General features: G+C 55.9%; 2 protein-coding genes and 1 long non-coding RNA gene across 5 annotated transcripts in view; 2 read left to right on the plus strand and 1 right to left on the minus strand.

Annotated features, from left to right (window-relative positions):
* Positions 1-116: 116 nt before the first annotated feature.
* On the plus strand, positions 117-10,469 carry MMP11 (matrix metallopeptidase 11). Of its 2 annotated transcripts, none has more exons than XM_082697715.1 (8): positions 117-260; positions 5,348-5,577; positions 6,515-6,658; positions 6,738-6,871; positions 7,011-7,252; positions 7,332-7,548; positions 8,151-8,408; positions 9,632-10,469. In XM_082697715.1, the coding sequence occupies exons 1-8, from the start codon at positions 150-152 to the stop codon at positions 9,763-9,765; spliced, it is 1,470 nt and encodes a 489-aa protein (XP_082553841.1). In that variant the 5' UTR covers positions 117-149; the 3' UTR covers positions 9,766-10,469. The 2 variants fall into 2 exon arrangements, with proteins under 2 accessions (XP_082553841.1, XP_082553842.1); XM_082697716.1 differs by lacking the exon at positions 117-260 and adding an exon at positions 297-476.
* On the minus strand, positions 8,417-11,541 carry LOC309847486. The gene is made up of 3 exons (XR_014302454.1): positions 11,462-11,541; positions 10,880-11,067; positions 8,417-9,492 (listed from the first exon to the last, which is right to left on the minus strand). It is a non-coding gene; the product is annotated as an uncharacterized lncRNA (long non-coding RNA).
* The window catches only part of SMARCB1 (SWI/SNF related BAF chromatin remodeling complex subunit B1), a 38,024-nt gene continuing 33,905 nt past the window's right edge, over positions 11,205-15,323 (plus strand). The window contains exon 1 of one of the 2 annotated variants that reach the window (XM_082697726.1): positions 11,205-11,869. In XM_082697726.1, coding sequence (XP_082553852.1) covers positions 11,777-11,869 — 93 coding nt within the window. In that variant the 5' untranslated portion in view covers positions 11,205-11,776. The remainder of the gene's footprint in view (positions 11,870-15,323) is intronic. The other variant, XM_082697727.1, reaches the window with a different exon arrangement.

Below are 15,323 nucleotides of genomic sequence, written 5' to 3' on the forward strand. Positions count from 1 at the left end.
CCACCTCCCCCACCCTGGCGGCGGCCACCACCGGGAGAGTTTAGAACAAAAGGCACGAGGGGCGGGGCCAGGGCGGGCCGGAGGCGGGGCAGAGGCTATAAGGGGCGGTGGCCCGGCGCGGCCCAGCAGGCCCAGCAGCCCCGGGGCGGATGGCACGGGCCGCCGGGTTTCGCGGCGCGGTCCTGCGCGTCCTCCTGCTCCCGCTGCTGCTGTTGCTGCTCCCGCCGCCGCCGCTGCTGGCCCGGGCCCCGCGGCCCCTGGTGAGTGCCCGCCGCTGGTCGGCCGCTCCTCTCCGAGGGGGTGCCGGGCACGCGGGCTGGGCTCAGGGGCCGAACTGGAGCCACGGGGGCGTCAGGGGTAGCCTGGAGAGGCCCATTACCCGAAATGCTTTCTGGGTTCCTGTGAACGTGAAAGATAGTGAGCTTTCCGTCCCTGGAGGTATGCAAGTGGAGCCTATGCCGGGATCGCTCCGGCTGGTGAGGCGAGACTCTGTGCTAGACTAGCACGCCCCTTCCCAGCGTGGGGACCTGCTCCTCGGTGGCCTGGGGACCTGCTCCTCTGTGGCCGCAGCTGCAGATGCTGGGCTGTGTGGTGCTGGGCCAGGTAGCAGAGGGAGTGGTTACAGGGCCTCCTATTCATTGCGGGGACAAAGACTCAGGCTGGTGTTAGCCTCCAGGTGTGTGGCCTCCGTGAGCACACCTACACCCATGCAATGAGCTGGAGCATTAAGGAAGAGCTGGGAGGGCAGCACTGTTCTGCGGCATATGGAGTCTGAGCCCGGAAGAAGTGGCACCACCTGGGCACCTACAAGTTTGGGAGGTGTGAAACCAGGACAGAATGAGCGTGAGAGCTCCAGGGAGGGTGTGTGTGTGTGTGTGTGTGTGTGTGTTCGTGCATGCTACAGAGAAAGAAGAGCTGAGAGTGGGCAGCAGAAACCCTGAGAAAGGAAAGGGATGGGGAGAGAAAGGGAAGAGAGAAGAACTTGTGATTAGGAGAAAAGATAGTCTGGGTGAGAGGGCAGCAGAGTGACCAGAGGAAGGGCAGTCACGGGATGTTGTGTGAGAGCCTGTGTGCCCAGCTGGAGCCTCAAGGGACCACTCACAAGGGTGGCCAGGCAGAGTGAGGGCAACTTCAGGCCCACAGGCCCCTTGGACCTCAGCTGGGGCATCCAGAAGCTCAGGCTGGGATAGGAGCATTAGCAGGTGTGGCAGGCAGGAGTTGTGGGATGGTCTGGTGAGGCAGGAGATCTGACCAGCCAGGCCCCCTCTGTCCACTCACACCAGCTCTGCCCTGGCCAGTCTTGCCCCATCCTGGCTGGGAGCAAAAGAGGATAGGATGGGTAGGTTAGGGAGCGGGGGGCACCTCAGTCCAGAGGCTCTGCCTCTTCCCCAACTCCTCCCAGTCCCCTTGAGCTTGGGGCAGAGTCTGGAATCCCCATGGGTAGCCCCTGGGTTCAGGAGTTGGAGATCTGGTTTGAACCATGTGCCCTAGGTGAGTCCTGCTGTGTCTTCGGACCCCACCCCTCCATCTTGGTTGAGAGGGGGTGGATAACAGTGCCCACTGCCGGACACCTAGGATTAAATGAGGTCATGGGAGGAGAGGGCACAGCCAGTCATGCTGGACACACACTTGTCACCTGTGGCTGCCACTTTGACGCTCGTGCAGGGTCAGTCGGGGCCGGGTCTGAGCTGGGCTGTTGTCTATCACTCCGCAGATATGCAGGGAGCACTTGGGGTCGCTTTCGCCGTGTTTATCCGCAGGCTGCCGTGTCGGCAGGGCCAGGAAAGCTCTGTAAATATTTATCCATCCCAGTTCGCAGCTTTTAAGCTTGATGAAAGCCCCGCAGCCCTGTGGGACCGATGCTGTGTTCCCTCTTGGAGCCAGTGGGGGAGGCGGGCAATAGAGGGACCTGCTTGTTGCCTGGTGTACGACTTGGGTGGGCTGCTTGACCTCTCTGAGCCTCACCTTAGAATGGTGTGGTGATGCTCCCCATTCTTTCCCACAGTCTGACCACGTGCCCTCCTATCACGGTCACCTCCTGCTGACTGTAGAAGGCAGAGCTGCTATTAACAAGACTCCTTGGACCAATAGCAAACTGACAATCAGAGAGGGGCGAAACTGGCCGGTCTTACCCAGCAGTTTTTTGGTTTGGGGTCCTTTCTCTCCCCTCTATGGGGTGCCTCCCATTTTCTAGATTAGAAATTGACCCAGGTGCTGACCCCAAGCCTCTAGCTCAGCCAGGACAGGGAGTCACCTCAGAAGGTCCTCAAGTATGTTTGAGGCTGTGGTTTGGTGCCCCCAAGAGGAAGACAGGGGTGAGTGAGCTCAGTGCCCACCACATGTCAATCCCAGGAGAGGCTCCTGATTGAGGAAAAGGAGAAGGGAAGGCATCAGAAAAAGAAATACTTCTCAGGAATGTGGGTTTTGGAGCTAGGCCAAGAGTTGAAGAGGTAAGGGGAGAGGGCATGAGCCCCAGGTCTAGACCCAGCTCTTCTCTGACTTGCTGTGTGACCCGGAGCAAAGTCCTTGACCTCTCTGGGCTCTGTTTCTTCCTCTGAGAAATGTGCTGGTGTCTGCTCCACAACCCTCCCAGGGGTGTAGAAGAGGCCAGGCATGGTCAGTGCCTACCACGCCACCTCACTGAATCCCAGCAGCCTCGGAAGAACGAAGCACACCAATCTTAGGGATCAGCAAGAGGCTTTGTGCCAGGCCTTGCAGTTAAGGTGCCTGACCCTGGGCCAGAAAAGACTCAGAAAGATGAAGTGTGGGAGGTCTGCAGGTCAGGGAGCATGTGTCCCATTCCAGTAATGGGGAAACTGAGGCCAAGAGCCATTAAATGATGGGCTCCAAACCCCAAATATTGGAAAGGAAACCTTGATTCTAGCACCTCCTGCTCACTCACTCCAAGACCAGTGAGTGTGACATGGACAATGAGCCTGAGCCTCTGGCTTTGGGGGAGATGCTGCACCAGTCCCTCTTCTCTGGGCCTGCAGGCTCCCTGCTGCTAGGTGCAATTCCTGTTTATGATTTGGTCTGAGAACTTTGGGGGAGCTGGCCCCCAGGCGAGTGCTGGGAGCTGTAGCACAGCTGGGGAGAGCAGATATCTAAGTATGGGAGGGGAAGGCCCACAGGGCCAAGGAGCTGGGCCAGGGAAGAGGCTACAGTAGGCAATATAGAAGAAGGTTATTTAAAGCCCTCTGCTATGGTGCCATTCTCAACGGACAGAGAAGTCACAGCTAAAAGAGGGAAGAGACTTCCCTCCAGGGTGACCATGACATAGGACTGGGCCTATGTCACTGGGCCTATCTCATACTGTGGCTCTTTCTGTTGGACTGAGAGTGCTATGTTCCAGGGGTCTGGGCACGGATCTAGAGTTTCATGAGGACAAGAGAGGAAGGGATGGTGTGTGTGTCCATTACTTACCCTCACTACATGGCCCGCTGCTCCAGGCCTCACGGGAGGGCAGAGAAGATGAGAGAATTCTGAACAGAGGTGTGAAGAGACCTGGTAGGCTGGGCTCTGGGCTCTAGGCCCCCAGGGAATAACCCAGTCTTGCCCGTTCCAGGGTTGGGGGAAGGAATCTGGTTATCCAGAAAGTCAAAGGGGGCAGTATGGGGAAGAGAAGGGGCAGGCTCCCATGGCTAGGCACATAGACCTGGGATCCACATCTGCAGTGTGAGACCTCGCATGTGTATCTTCCCCATCTTACCGGGGGTGTTGGGGTGGAGTTTAGTGAGCTGATGGGGGCCCTGGGAAGTAGCAGGTGCTTAATAATTTTCCCACTCCTTCTCTACTGTCACCAAGGTGAGGCCAGCCTGGATCCCTCCTCCAGGGGAAGGGTGGCTCCAGCTTGAAGAATACAGCCAAGTAGCAGGTAGAGAGTGGTAGAGAGAACCTACCACCTGCCAGCTATTCCCTGGGGCAAATTGCTTAACTGCTCTGGGCTCTGTTTTCTCACCTGAGAAATGGGCAATGAAGACAGTGGAGTTAGTGAGAGATCCCACACAGGGATAAGAGCATGGCTGTGAACTGTTGGCAGGGTCCAAGTCTAGATACAGGTGGACTGCAAATGAGAAGTACTTACCAAGCAATAAGTCCAGTAGTGACGGAAACCTATAAGCCAGTGAGGCTGGGCTCTGCCAGAGAACCAACCAACCATTCAGGAAGCAAGCTCTGAAATTAGAAAGCTGGTCTGAAATTAGAAAGGCTTCTTCTCATACCCCAGGTAGCTGTGGCCTCTGGGTGTTCAGAAGACCTTCCTAATGGGGTGTTCTTGGGGTTGAGTCTGGGTGGCTCTGGGAGGTTGAATTATTGGTAGCTCTGGAATTGGGAGACTGAGGGTGCTGGGTGTCAGAGTCCTGGGACGCCTAGAGCCTGGGAGAGCTGCCAGAGGCTAAGGGCGAGGGTGGAGCCTGGGTGGCCTGGCTCCCACCCCAAATATGGCTGTGGGAAGGCCCCAGCCTCCCGCCCAGACCTGTCAGCCCTAACACTTAGTCCTTAACAAACAGCATGGCTCTGTGCTAGCCTCCCCTTTGCCTCCTGCCTGGGACACCAGAGTCTGTACCTGGCCCTGCCTGTGCCCTTGCTGGGTGACCTTGAAGGGTCTCCCAACTTCCCAGAGCTTCTGCTGTTTTTAAGGCATGAGAACTGTGACCTCCCCCTACCCCCGCCCCGACCGACCATGGAGGTTGCAGAGGGTGGGAGCTCCAGGTTAGAATTCAACGCCCATCTGGTGCCACGACTCCAGCAGGGCAGGGTTGGATGGGGGCTGGGCAACCGATAATGGTCTGTTTCCCCCTGCCCACACATGGATCGCCACTGGGGAGGTATTCTCCCCATTTTTCAGGTGAGCACATCAAGGCTGCACTGCATGGCTACAGCTCTCCCACACTGGTGGGTGTCGGAGCCCATTCACCTAACTGGAGAGGGCAGAGTTGGTGGGGCTTGGCGGGGAGGTTGGAAGAAAGGAAAGAGAAAAAGTGGGGGCCAGTTGGTGGAACAGGAAGAGCTTTCCTGGCCTTTGCTTGAAAGCTTTGTAAGATCTATTCCTGGGTAAGTGTGGAGAGTCAGGCGCCTTACTGTAGTAGTCAGTAGATCTTACTGGCCCAGGGGGCTGGATTGGCAGCCCAGGCCCTCCTGTAGTGGGCAGGAAGGCAGCAGGGTGCCTTGGAACAAATCTCAGCAAATCTGAGCCTGTCCATGCCGAAGGGCCCTGCTGTGTGATGACTTGTACCCCTCACCCTCAGTTTGCCCATCCATTAAGTGGGCTGGGGCTGCACATGGGTATGCTGATGGGCCGGGAGGACCCAGGGCCTGATTAAGCCTTGCCGTCCTATCTCCTGCCCAGGATGCACACCGCCGCCACCCTCTGAGGAAGGGGTCACAGCCCTGGCATGAAGCAGCTTCCGGCAGCCTGGCACCTGCCCCTACTGCCCAGGAGAGTCCCCGGCCTGCCAGCAGCCCCAGACCCCCCCGCTGCGGTGTGCCTGACCCGCCTGATGGGTTGAGCACCCGCAACCGACAAAAGCGGTTCGTGCTGTCAGGCGGGCGCTGGGAAAAAACGGACCTCACCTACAGGTAGGGGCCAGTGGCCATGCAAGCAGATTCTACATGTCTCCACAAACCTGAGTGTCTGTGTGGGAACAGCCACCCTCTTCTGCTTCTTGATACACGTGCTGGAGCTAGATCTCTGTGGTTAACAGGCCTTTCTGTCCACTGACCCCCGAGTCATCTGTGGACCGACTGACTCCCTGAACCCCAACTTAGATGCACACACAGGCAGCACTCTATATGGCCATGCCTGCCCGCGGAGGGGGCCATAGCTCTGTCAACACTGGAAAAGGCTACAGCTGATGGCTCCCTTGACATGCAGGGGCATGGCCTTCCATCACCCAGGCAACCTCTAGTGGGGACCTAGAAAGTGCCAGGCCCTGGGATTTTGTGGTAGTTGGAAGAGACATGGCCTATCCTCTCGGGGAGCTAGGCATTAGCTATGTCATTGTTCAGACCTATGATGCGAGCTTGGAGTCCATGCGGGTGGGAACCATGGTGAGCGAGCAGGACAAGTAACCTGGGCAGTGATGCAGAAGCTAAGGCTTCTCCTGCAGGTGACGTGGGGAGTTGCCCTGGGACAGAGGGCACATGAAGGATGACGGTGTCACACAGATCAGAGCTCAGAAATGTCCTGGGTGGGGAGCTAAAACCAAGTTGGGGGCCAGAGGCTGGGGTCCCCCCCACAGCAAGTGGCACAGTCAGGTCTAGAAGGTGGGTCCTGGGGCTCCTCCTGGTTCTGCGTTCTTTCCACCAAATGCAGACACCTGTGTGCACCAAAGGACATACAAACCCTTACAAAGATGTTGCCCTGTGGAAGAGGGATCGCAGCTGAGGCCCAGAGCACACCTGGCTTGTGTCCCCCCTGCATGCCTCCCCGCTGAGCACCCAGGGGCAACTCCTGGCCCATCAGCCAGCAGGGAGCTGTCCCAAGCGAGGCCCAGGCCCCTCCTCCTCCCCCCAGGATCCTCCGGTTCCCATGGCAGCTGGTGCGGGAGCAGGTGCGGCAGACGGTAGCAGAGGCCCTGCAGGTGTGGAGCGAGGTGACACCACTCACCTTCACCGAGGTGCATGAGGGCCACGCTGACATCACAATCGACTTCACCAGGTGAACCAGTGGCCTGAGAACCCACAGGGAGCTCACCCCACCTATCAGCGGCAGCTAACTCTGCCCCACCCACCCATAGGTACTGGCATGGGGACAACCTGCCATTTGATGGGCCCGGGGGAATCCTGGCTCATGCCTTTTTCCCTAAGACCCATCGAGAAGGAGATGTCCACTTCGACTACGACGAGACCTGGACTATCGGGAACAACCAGGGTATGGGCTAGGGACCCCCTTTCCAGCTGGGGCAAGTGAAGATCATAGCCAATGGGGACAAGTCCTTGTGCTGGGCTCTGGAGCCTGGGTATCTTGCAGCAGGAAGTTCGGGGATTGCTGGGCTATCTCCCTTTTCCAGGCACAGACCTCCTGCAGGTGGCGGCCCATGAATTTGGCCATGTGCTGGGGCTGCAGCACACGACAGCTGCTAAGGCACTTATGTCCCCCTTCTATACCTTCCGCTACCCGCTGAGCCTCAGTCCAGATGACCGCAGGGGCATCCAGCACCTTTACGGGCGACCACGGCCAGCCCCCACCTCCAAGCCCCCAGCTGTTGGCCCCCAGACCGGGGTGGACACCAACGAGATTGCCCCGCTGGAGGTGAGGCCCTCTTCCCAGCTCCCTTCACCCTCCGTGGTTCCGATACGGGCTCTTTCTCAGCCCTTCTCTCCCGCACTAGCCGGAAGCCCCGCCGGATGCCTGCGAGGCCACCTTTGATGCGGTCTCTACCATCCGTGGCGAGCTCTTCTTCTTCAAGGCGGGCTTCGTGTGGCGGCTGCGTGGGGGCCGGCTGCAGCCTGGCTACCCGGCACTGGCTTCTCGCCACTGGCAGGGACTGCCCAGCCCTGTGGATGCAGCCTTTGAAGATGCCCAGGGCCACATCTGGTTCTTCCAAGGTGAGGGGGACTGGGGTTTCTGCTCAGGAGACTTCTGGGAGCCGGGAGCATCATGGCCAAGGAGAGGGCCGGTCAGCCAGCCAGCCAGCCAGCCATACAGGGCACAGTGCCCTGAGGGTGGCTATGGGTGACTAGCATGCCTGCCCTAGAGATGAGGTCTCTGGGGAGTAGATGGGGGGCAGTGTCACCTGAAGGCACAGTGTAGAAAAGGCAGAGCAGGGATTTGATCTGGTTCTGGCAACCCCAGACCCTGTGCTGTAACTTTCACCTGGGAGAGACAGGAGCCTGGAACATTCTAGGTGGCAGGGACTTCAGCCACAGAGGCTCAAGCCTGCTGTGGCAAGGGTGGGGCACAGGGACTGGTCAGAAGTGCTTGCCACAGGTAGCTCTACCTCTAGAGCATGCAGCACCTCAGCTTATCCCCACTGGCTCTAACTTCCCTCTGGGGATAAGGGTGTCAGATGGGATTACTGGCCTGAGTGTTCTATGGACAAGGAAACTGAGGCTGGGGAAGGTCTGTGGCAGTGGTGGTGGCCACGTGGGTCCACACTGGCCGGGCACAGCCATCGGGCAGCTCCATTGCAACCTCCCCTCTCCGGCAGGTGCTCAATACTGGGTGTACAATGGTGAGAAGCCAGTCCTGGGCCCTGCACCCATCTCTGAGCTGGGCCTGCTGGGGTCCCCCATCCAGGCCGCCTTGGCCTGGGGCCCTGAGAAGAACAAGATCTACTTCTTCGGAGGCGGAGACTACTGGCGCTTCCACCTCAGCACCGGCCGGGTAGACAGCCCTGTGCCCCGCCGGGCCACTGACTGGCGAGGGGTGCCCCCGGAGATCGACGCCGCCTTCCGGGATGCTGATGGTGCGTTGGGGTGGAGTGGCTGGTTGGTACCAGTAGTGCCAGAGCTGCATCTCCCCCGCAGCAGTTGGCTGGGCATTAGCTCCTCATCTCAGGTCCTCTCTCCAGGGCTTTCCCCATCTACCCTCTTCCTTGCGCCAGGGCAGTGCTCTGTCCCCATGCTGAAGATGGGAAGCTGAGGGTCAGAGTCATAATTCAGAAAATAATAACTGCTGCATGCTGAGGACTGATGATGTTCTGGGCACGGTGCTAAACTCCTGGTGTGTCTCCTGCAGTTCTCAGACCAGCCCTCTGACCTAACACTTTCTTTCTTTCTTTCTTTCTTTCTTTCTTTCTTTCTTTCTTTCTTTCTTTCTTTCTTTCTTTCAGAGTTTATTTATTTATTTGACACAGAGATCACAAGTAGGCAGAGAGGCAGGCAGATAGAGAGGAAGGGAAGCAGGCTCCCCGCTGAGCAGAGAGCCTGATTTGGGGTTCAATCCCAGGACCCTGGGATCATGACCTGAGCTGAAGGCAGAGGCTTTAACCCACTGAGCCACCCAGGCACCCCGACCTAACACTTTCTACAAAGCCAGTTTTCAGAGGGGCAAACAGAGGTTCAGGTGATGAGGTCCCTAATATTGCCTCTCAGGTGGATCATGGGGAGCCAAGCCTCCCACCCAGGCAGTCCCTGCCGCTTAGCATGGAACCACCGGGCTGGCTTCCCACAATCTCAAAGGACTAGAGCAGGACTGATGTTCATTCCACTACTTTCTCCCCTGTAATCTCAAGCTTGCTTCTGTGCTGTCCTACCTTGGTACCTGCTGGCAGAGATATCCTGTGGTGGCTCTGGGGCTCTCAGTCACCCGCATGGTACACCTTGCCTCAGGACATCTGCTTATAGTCACTGGCAGGTATAGGAATAGACTGACATGGCAGGGAGGGGGTCAGTGGTGTCTGGAGAAGGGAGGGAGACTTGCTTTCCTGAGAGGTAGAGTTTGAGTTTCTGAGACTCCAGGCATCTGTGAAGCTGGACAACCTGCAGCTCAGACCTGGGGAAAGGTAGGTTTCTGAAGGATGGAAGGTTCTGGAATGGCCATGCTGGGACCTGCAGGTTTCAAGGAGTGCAACAGTGGTCAAGCCCCGGCAATCTGACCTCCCCCTTTGCCTGGACCTGGACACATTCTGACTGGCAGGTGCAGGGCCCAGTGTCTACCCATGCCAGCCTGACCCTCCTCTCTCCTCAGGCTATGCCTACTTTCTGCGTGGTCGCCTCTATTGGAAGTTCGACCCTGTGAAGGTGAAGGCCTTGGAGGGCTTCCCCCGCCTCGTGGGCCCTGACTTCTTCGGCTGTACCGAGCCTGCCAACACTTTCCGCTAACCTCGACTTCAACGCTCTCAGGGCTCCTGACCCCTGCCAGACCACTGGTCTGGGGTAGAGACCAGTGGCCTTCTTTGTGGCTGTGGGTACAGGCACAGGATGGAACCCGTGTTTCCTCAGGGGCTGTGGGGGTGCAGGGAGGGCCATGCAGGTCATGGTCACCTGCCAGCAACTGTCTCAGACTGGGCAAGGAGACTCTGGTGTTACTTGAGGGTGACAGTGGTCTTGGGCCAGCCCCACCCAACCTGTGCAGGTCACATTCAAACCCTGCTGCCCTCAGTCTCCATCCCTGTCCCTCAGGTTAGCACCTCAGCAGGGCTGGGGAGCTGAAGCCCTCATTGTCCCTGCTGTGAGGTCCCTGCAGGGTGCTGGCATGTGGTGGGGGAGCCTTCTGCCTTTTCCTGAGAGGTCAGCTCTGGGTAGGTGTTTGGAACTGGCTGCCTTCTAGCTGATGATCCTAGTGATGTGTTCCCCAGGATCCAGGCCAAAAGGTCCAGAGTCAGCTTGGGGCAGGGGCGTTTCCTGCTGGAGACCCTGGGCCCTGGAAGCCCCAACATACCTCAATCCTGGCTTGGGCTAGATCCTTCCCAGCCCTCATTCCAGCACTGGGACCCTCTGAAGTCATGTAAATGTGTGTACAGTGTGTACAAAGCCTTTTTTTTTTTTTTCTACTGAGTACTGTCATTAAATATGGTTATTTTCTACTTGCGTGCCTGAGTTCTTTCTGTAACTATGAGGCCAGGAGAGGAAAAGATCTGGGGAGGTGGGAGCCTCCTGTCTTAGGAGCCAGGGTCACAGCCTACTCCATCCACACACCCACCCAAGCTTCTGCCCTTGGGGACCAACGCAATGCCTAGGGCTTCTTTGCTCTATTCCTTCATTTTGTCTGGCTGGACACCTGGAGTGGCTTTGCAATTGATTCTAGGCTTCCCCACTGGCCCCTTGGGGCATCCTCCACCAAGTGGTGGTCACTTTATCTGATCCTGTCCCACCCTAGCCCCTCTCCTCTAATACTACGTGTCGCACTGCTGTCTTTGAGAACAAAACTCAATGGTTAGTACAGCCGATCCCACCCAACTCTGAAGGGTCACCTTGCCGGGCCAGCCAGCCTCACCTATCACAGCTGCAATTGTATTAGACTGAACCACGTGAAATTGTCAGTGGTGGGCTGTTCTTGACCTGCTGCGTTGTGCAGCCAGACACACGGAAGCTTTGATGCTTTCAACAGTGTTAGCTCCACTCCCAGCTGTAAGCTCTGCAGGCCAGGGCTATCGAATTTCGCTCACCACCCCACAGCTGCACCTGTTGTAGTCACAAAGTGCAGAGTTAAGGAAGGAATGGAGAAGTTTGCCAGCCAAACCAAATACCACCTGGGCCTTGGAATGCTGCCAACCCTGGGGAAAATTTGCCCATGCCACTCCCCCACCCAGTGTTGTCATTCCACCCATCTCCACAGCCGCAGGCACAGCTGTGGGCCCGGAAGTAGGGTATCTGTTCTTAGGATCCTCTTATCTATTCAACTACACTGGGTTTTTCTGGGTGGGGAAACTGAGGCACAGATAGCTCTGGCCTCAGGCCCCACTTCACTCCTCCTCCACTGAACTGAGTCCTACTCCCAGAAGTGAGGCTGGGAAAACCACCGCTTGAGTCAGGGCCTCGGCTGCTATTTCTGTCCCTGAGAAGTTCTGCCGGGTACCTCTACTTGGGAAGCAGCCTGGAGGAAAAACCGGTCATGGCTCCTTTAAAGGGCCCGAGGGGGCGCGCCCCGGCCTTTTGTTTGGGCGGCGGCGGCGGCGCGCGCGTCAGCGTCAACGCCCCGCGCATGCGCACTGAGGGCGGCCTGGTCGTCGTCTGCGGCGGCGGCTGAGGACCCCGGCGGCGGCACCAGCCCCGTATCGGCCCGCTTGTCGCCTCCCGGCCTCGGCTCTCCTCAGCTCGGCACGCCCCGGCTCCTCCTCAGTCCTCCCGATCCCTCGCAGCCCGGCCCTGGCCGCCCGCTTCCGCCGCCGCAATGATGATGATGGCGCTGAGCAAGACCTTCGGGCAGAAGCCTGTCAAGTTCCAACTGGAGGACGATGGCGAGTTCTACATGATCGGCTCTGAGGTAGCCCGCGGCGCGTTCTCGTCCTCCGGCTCCGGCCCAGCGGGAGCCTCGGGGCGGGTCTGCGCGCCGGGAACGCGCATCTCCATTCATCGCGGTGGGCGGGCGCGCGCGGCGGGGGGGCGTAGGAAGGAGCGGGGCGGGGCCTGTTTGACTCCGCCCCGCGCACCTCCTCGTTCGGGGTTCGCTTACTCTGTTAGTTATGGTCGGGGGCGCGCACCGCGGCCAGGGCTTAGGGCACCACGAGGAGCCACTGGTTCCGCCCTGAGTTGGTACAACTCCAGGCAGCCGCGGAGAAACAGGATGTTTCGGTTAGCCCCTGGGGCGCCTGGGGGAGTGATTTTGAAAGTTTCGCATGCATCCCTCCTCCATTGCTGCATCAGGGACCCCGAAATTGCAGGTTGGAAACGGGGCTCACTGATGTTTCATGCCTCATTGTGTTGGTTACTTTTATTCACCAATGAGAAAATTGGGAGGAGGATGCTTGCTTTTGCGTGGATGAGGCCCCAGTCCCTGAGCTAGATCAATCAACAGTTCCGAAGAAATTGACACTTGGACTATCCTGAACTTACTTTGAATTTTCAGGGAGAGATTCTAAATATTTTCAGTTCTTAACCGGAAGTGACAGCATTTTGTTGAAACGGCTGCACTTTAGGAAAACCCTACAATTGGTCTTTCTGTGAGAGTTTGTACTAAAAACTAAGCTTTTCTCTAGATTGCCTCAGACTAGCCCTTTTTGATCCAAAAGTAATCCCCAGCTAGTGTGTAATTGGGGATATGTAGTTCAGATGTGCAAATACCAAGCCATAGAGTCTTTTTTGGGTAATGAGATAAGTGCCAGTCCTGGAGAACTAAAACAGTTACAAGATGCCCTGGGTTGTTGCTCCTTGTGGCAGTGTTCAGTATCATATGCCAGCATTTCCTTCCCGTTTTTTAAAATAATGGGGGATTTAAGTCTTTATGATTGAACGTAGCATGCATGAATGGAGCCTCATGATGGTCACACTGAGGCTTTGAGGACACCCTGTGATTCCTGGCTTGTTTTAGTTGTATCGGGTTAGGAGACCAGTGTTGTCAGTAGCATCAGGACTTTAGAGTCCATTTTTCACCAACTTTTATGAAACAAAAAGGGCAGGATTTATCCATCAACTTTTCACGTTTTCACATCAGTGCTGCTCTTCAGACATAGTGGGGAATCGAAGTCCATGCCTGTCCGTGTGCCACAGCTCAGAATGGTTCTCAGTGACCTGTAGGAAGTGCCCAAATGCAGGATACAGGGCATTTAAGGAGTTTCTCTATGGTACTGGATACATTGTTTAAAGAAGCCCATACCTGATCTAATGGGCAGGAAAAGCACTCAGTTTGGCCTTGACTCTGGGTGGATACTTTTTTTTTTTTAAAGACTTTATTTATTTATTTGACAGATAGAGATCACAGATAGGCAGAGAGGCAGGCAGAGAGAGAGAGGAGGAAGCAGGCTCCCCGCTGAGCAGAGAGCCCGATGTGGGGCTCGATCCCAGGACTCTGGGATCATGACCTGAGCCGAAGGCAGAGGCTTTAACCCACTGAGCCACCCAGGAGCCCCTGGATGCTACTTTTGAAAAGCAAGCTTTCATTTATTAGGTGGAGTATATTGAGAGATGGGAAGGCGGAGGTCTGGTTCCAGCTCTGCTCTGCCTCCTCACTTTTCTCATGTGTGAGAGATGCTTAGACTCAGTGTCTCTAAGATCTTTCCCATAACACCTCTTGGTGTCTCGAAGGCTAATTGTAGTCTTCTCTTGCAGCCCTGTTGAGTGAGAATTGTCTTTAGACCCAGTCTGTAGAAACCTATATGGGAGAGGGGAGAGCCGTCTGCTTTCTTGGGCCAGGCTAACAGTTGTCAGACCTCTGGAGGTCTGGGAAGGATGTTAGATCAGGAAGCTGACTATTGATAACCTGTGACAACATTGGGTAGATGGGCTCTGAGCCCCTTCCCCTTGGAAGGGTTGCGTTGGCCATAGCAACACCACTGGGATTGCCTGGGAGGCAACTGCAGTTGCAGGAAGCCTATGTGTCATTGTTTTCCTGCCATCTTCAGGCAGCTGTGTTCGCCAAGCCAGAGTAACAGAGCTGACCGGACCCTAAGAAGTCCCCAGGTTCACACCTTCTTATTTTATTTTATTTAAGATTACTTATTTATTTATTTATTCGGCAGAGGGAGACACAGTGAGAGAAGAAACACAAGCAGGGGGAGCAGGAGAGGGAGAAGCAGGCTTCCCACTGAGCAGCGAGCCCCATGCGGGGCTTGATCCCAGGGATCAAGCGATCATGACCTTAGCTGAAGTCAGACGCTTAACTGACTGAGCCACCCAGGTGCTCCTTATTTATTTATTTATTTAAGACTTATTTACTTATTTGAGAGAGAAAGAGAGCACGAACGAAGTGGGAGGGGCAGAGAGAGAAGAAGAGAGAATCTCAAGCCGACTCCCTGCTCAGCACAGAGCCTGACTCAGGGCACCATCTCACACTTCTGAGATCCTGATCTGAGCCAAAACCAGGAGTCAGGCGCTTAACTGACTGTGCCACCTGTGCACCCCAACCTTCATTTTATGTTTCACCCTCCAGAGAGGGTGAAGGCTGGTGTAGGGGAAAGCCAGGAAGGCAAAGCCTAGTCTCCCAAGTTCAAAAGGGGCCTTGGGGAGAATGTAAGTGTCCTGGAGCCCTACAGGACCCGCAGAGTAATAGTGGAGGGCATTGTTGTCAATTTCTTTCCAAAAACCTAGTGGAAACTATCTGTTTGCCCCTGAGTAGTAATGATACTCAGCCAAATAATGCAGAGAGGGGTCTGTGCCTTCTGTATGAAGCATGAGCGACTGACTGCCTGTGGCCACTCCTTTATTAGGCTGTTCCGCAGCCCTGGTTGTCAATCGTAACAATCTTTGATTTGTGAAAATGGGAGAAACCCATTTTAATTTAACAAATATATCGTGCAGGTAGGTAAATGGAAAAAATAATAGAAATGGCGCTCCGTGGGGCCAAGTTCAGAGTTGCTGCCTGTTTGACAGATGAGTGAGGAGACCCAGGAAAGGGCTGGGCTTCTCACCACTGGTGGAGCCACACATGGCACTCGGTCTACTGACTGTCCCCTGCTAGGGGACCCAAGCAGTCATTTTTGCACTGTCAGTGAAATAATTGAGTTTCTTGATGAAAACTTGGAGACTAGATTTCATTTCATTAAGGAAGTCATACTTTGACTATCTGGGGCAGACAAGCTGAAGCAGTTGTTTGGGGTAGTAATGATTTATATAGCAATCTGGTGATTGCCAGTAAGTGCTTTTTAAACTCTTCGGAAAATTCCTTTGGTGTCCCTGGTTTGAGTTTTGTTACTAAACAAAGCAACAGGGGCTGTGGGGGAAATTATCCTGCATCTGTCTAAAATTAAAAGACCTTTTTGGTGTTTATTAGATCGTAAAAATAT

This window comes from Mustela nivalis, assembly GCF_964662115.1.
Source record: "Mustela nivalis genome assembly, chromosome: 14".
In the NCBI taxonomy this organism is placed as follows: Eukaryota; Metazoa; Chordata; class Mammalia; order Carnivora; family Mustelidae; genus Mustela; species Mustela nivalis.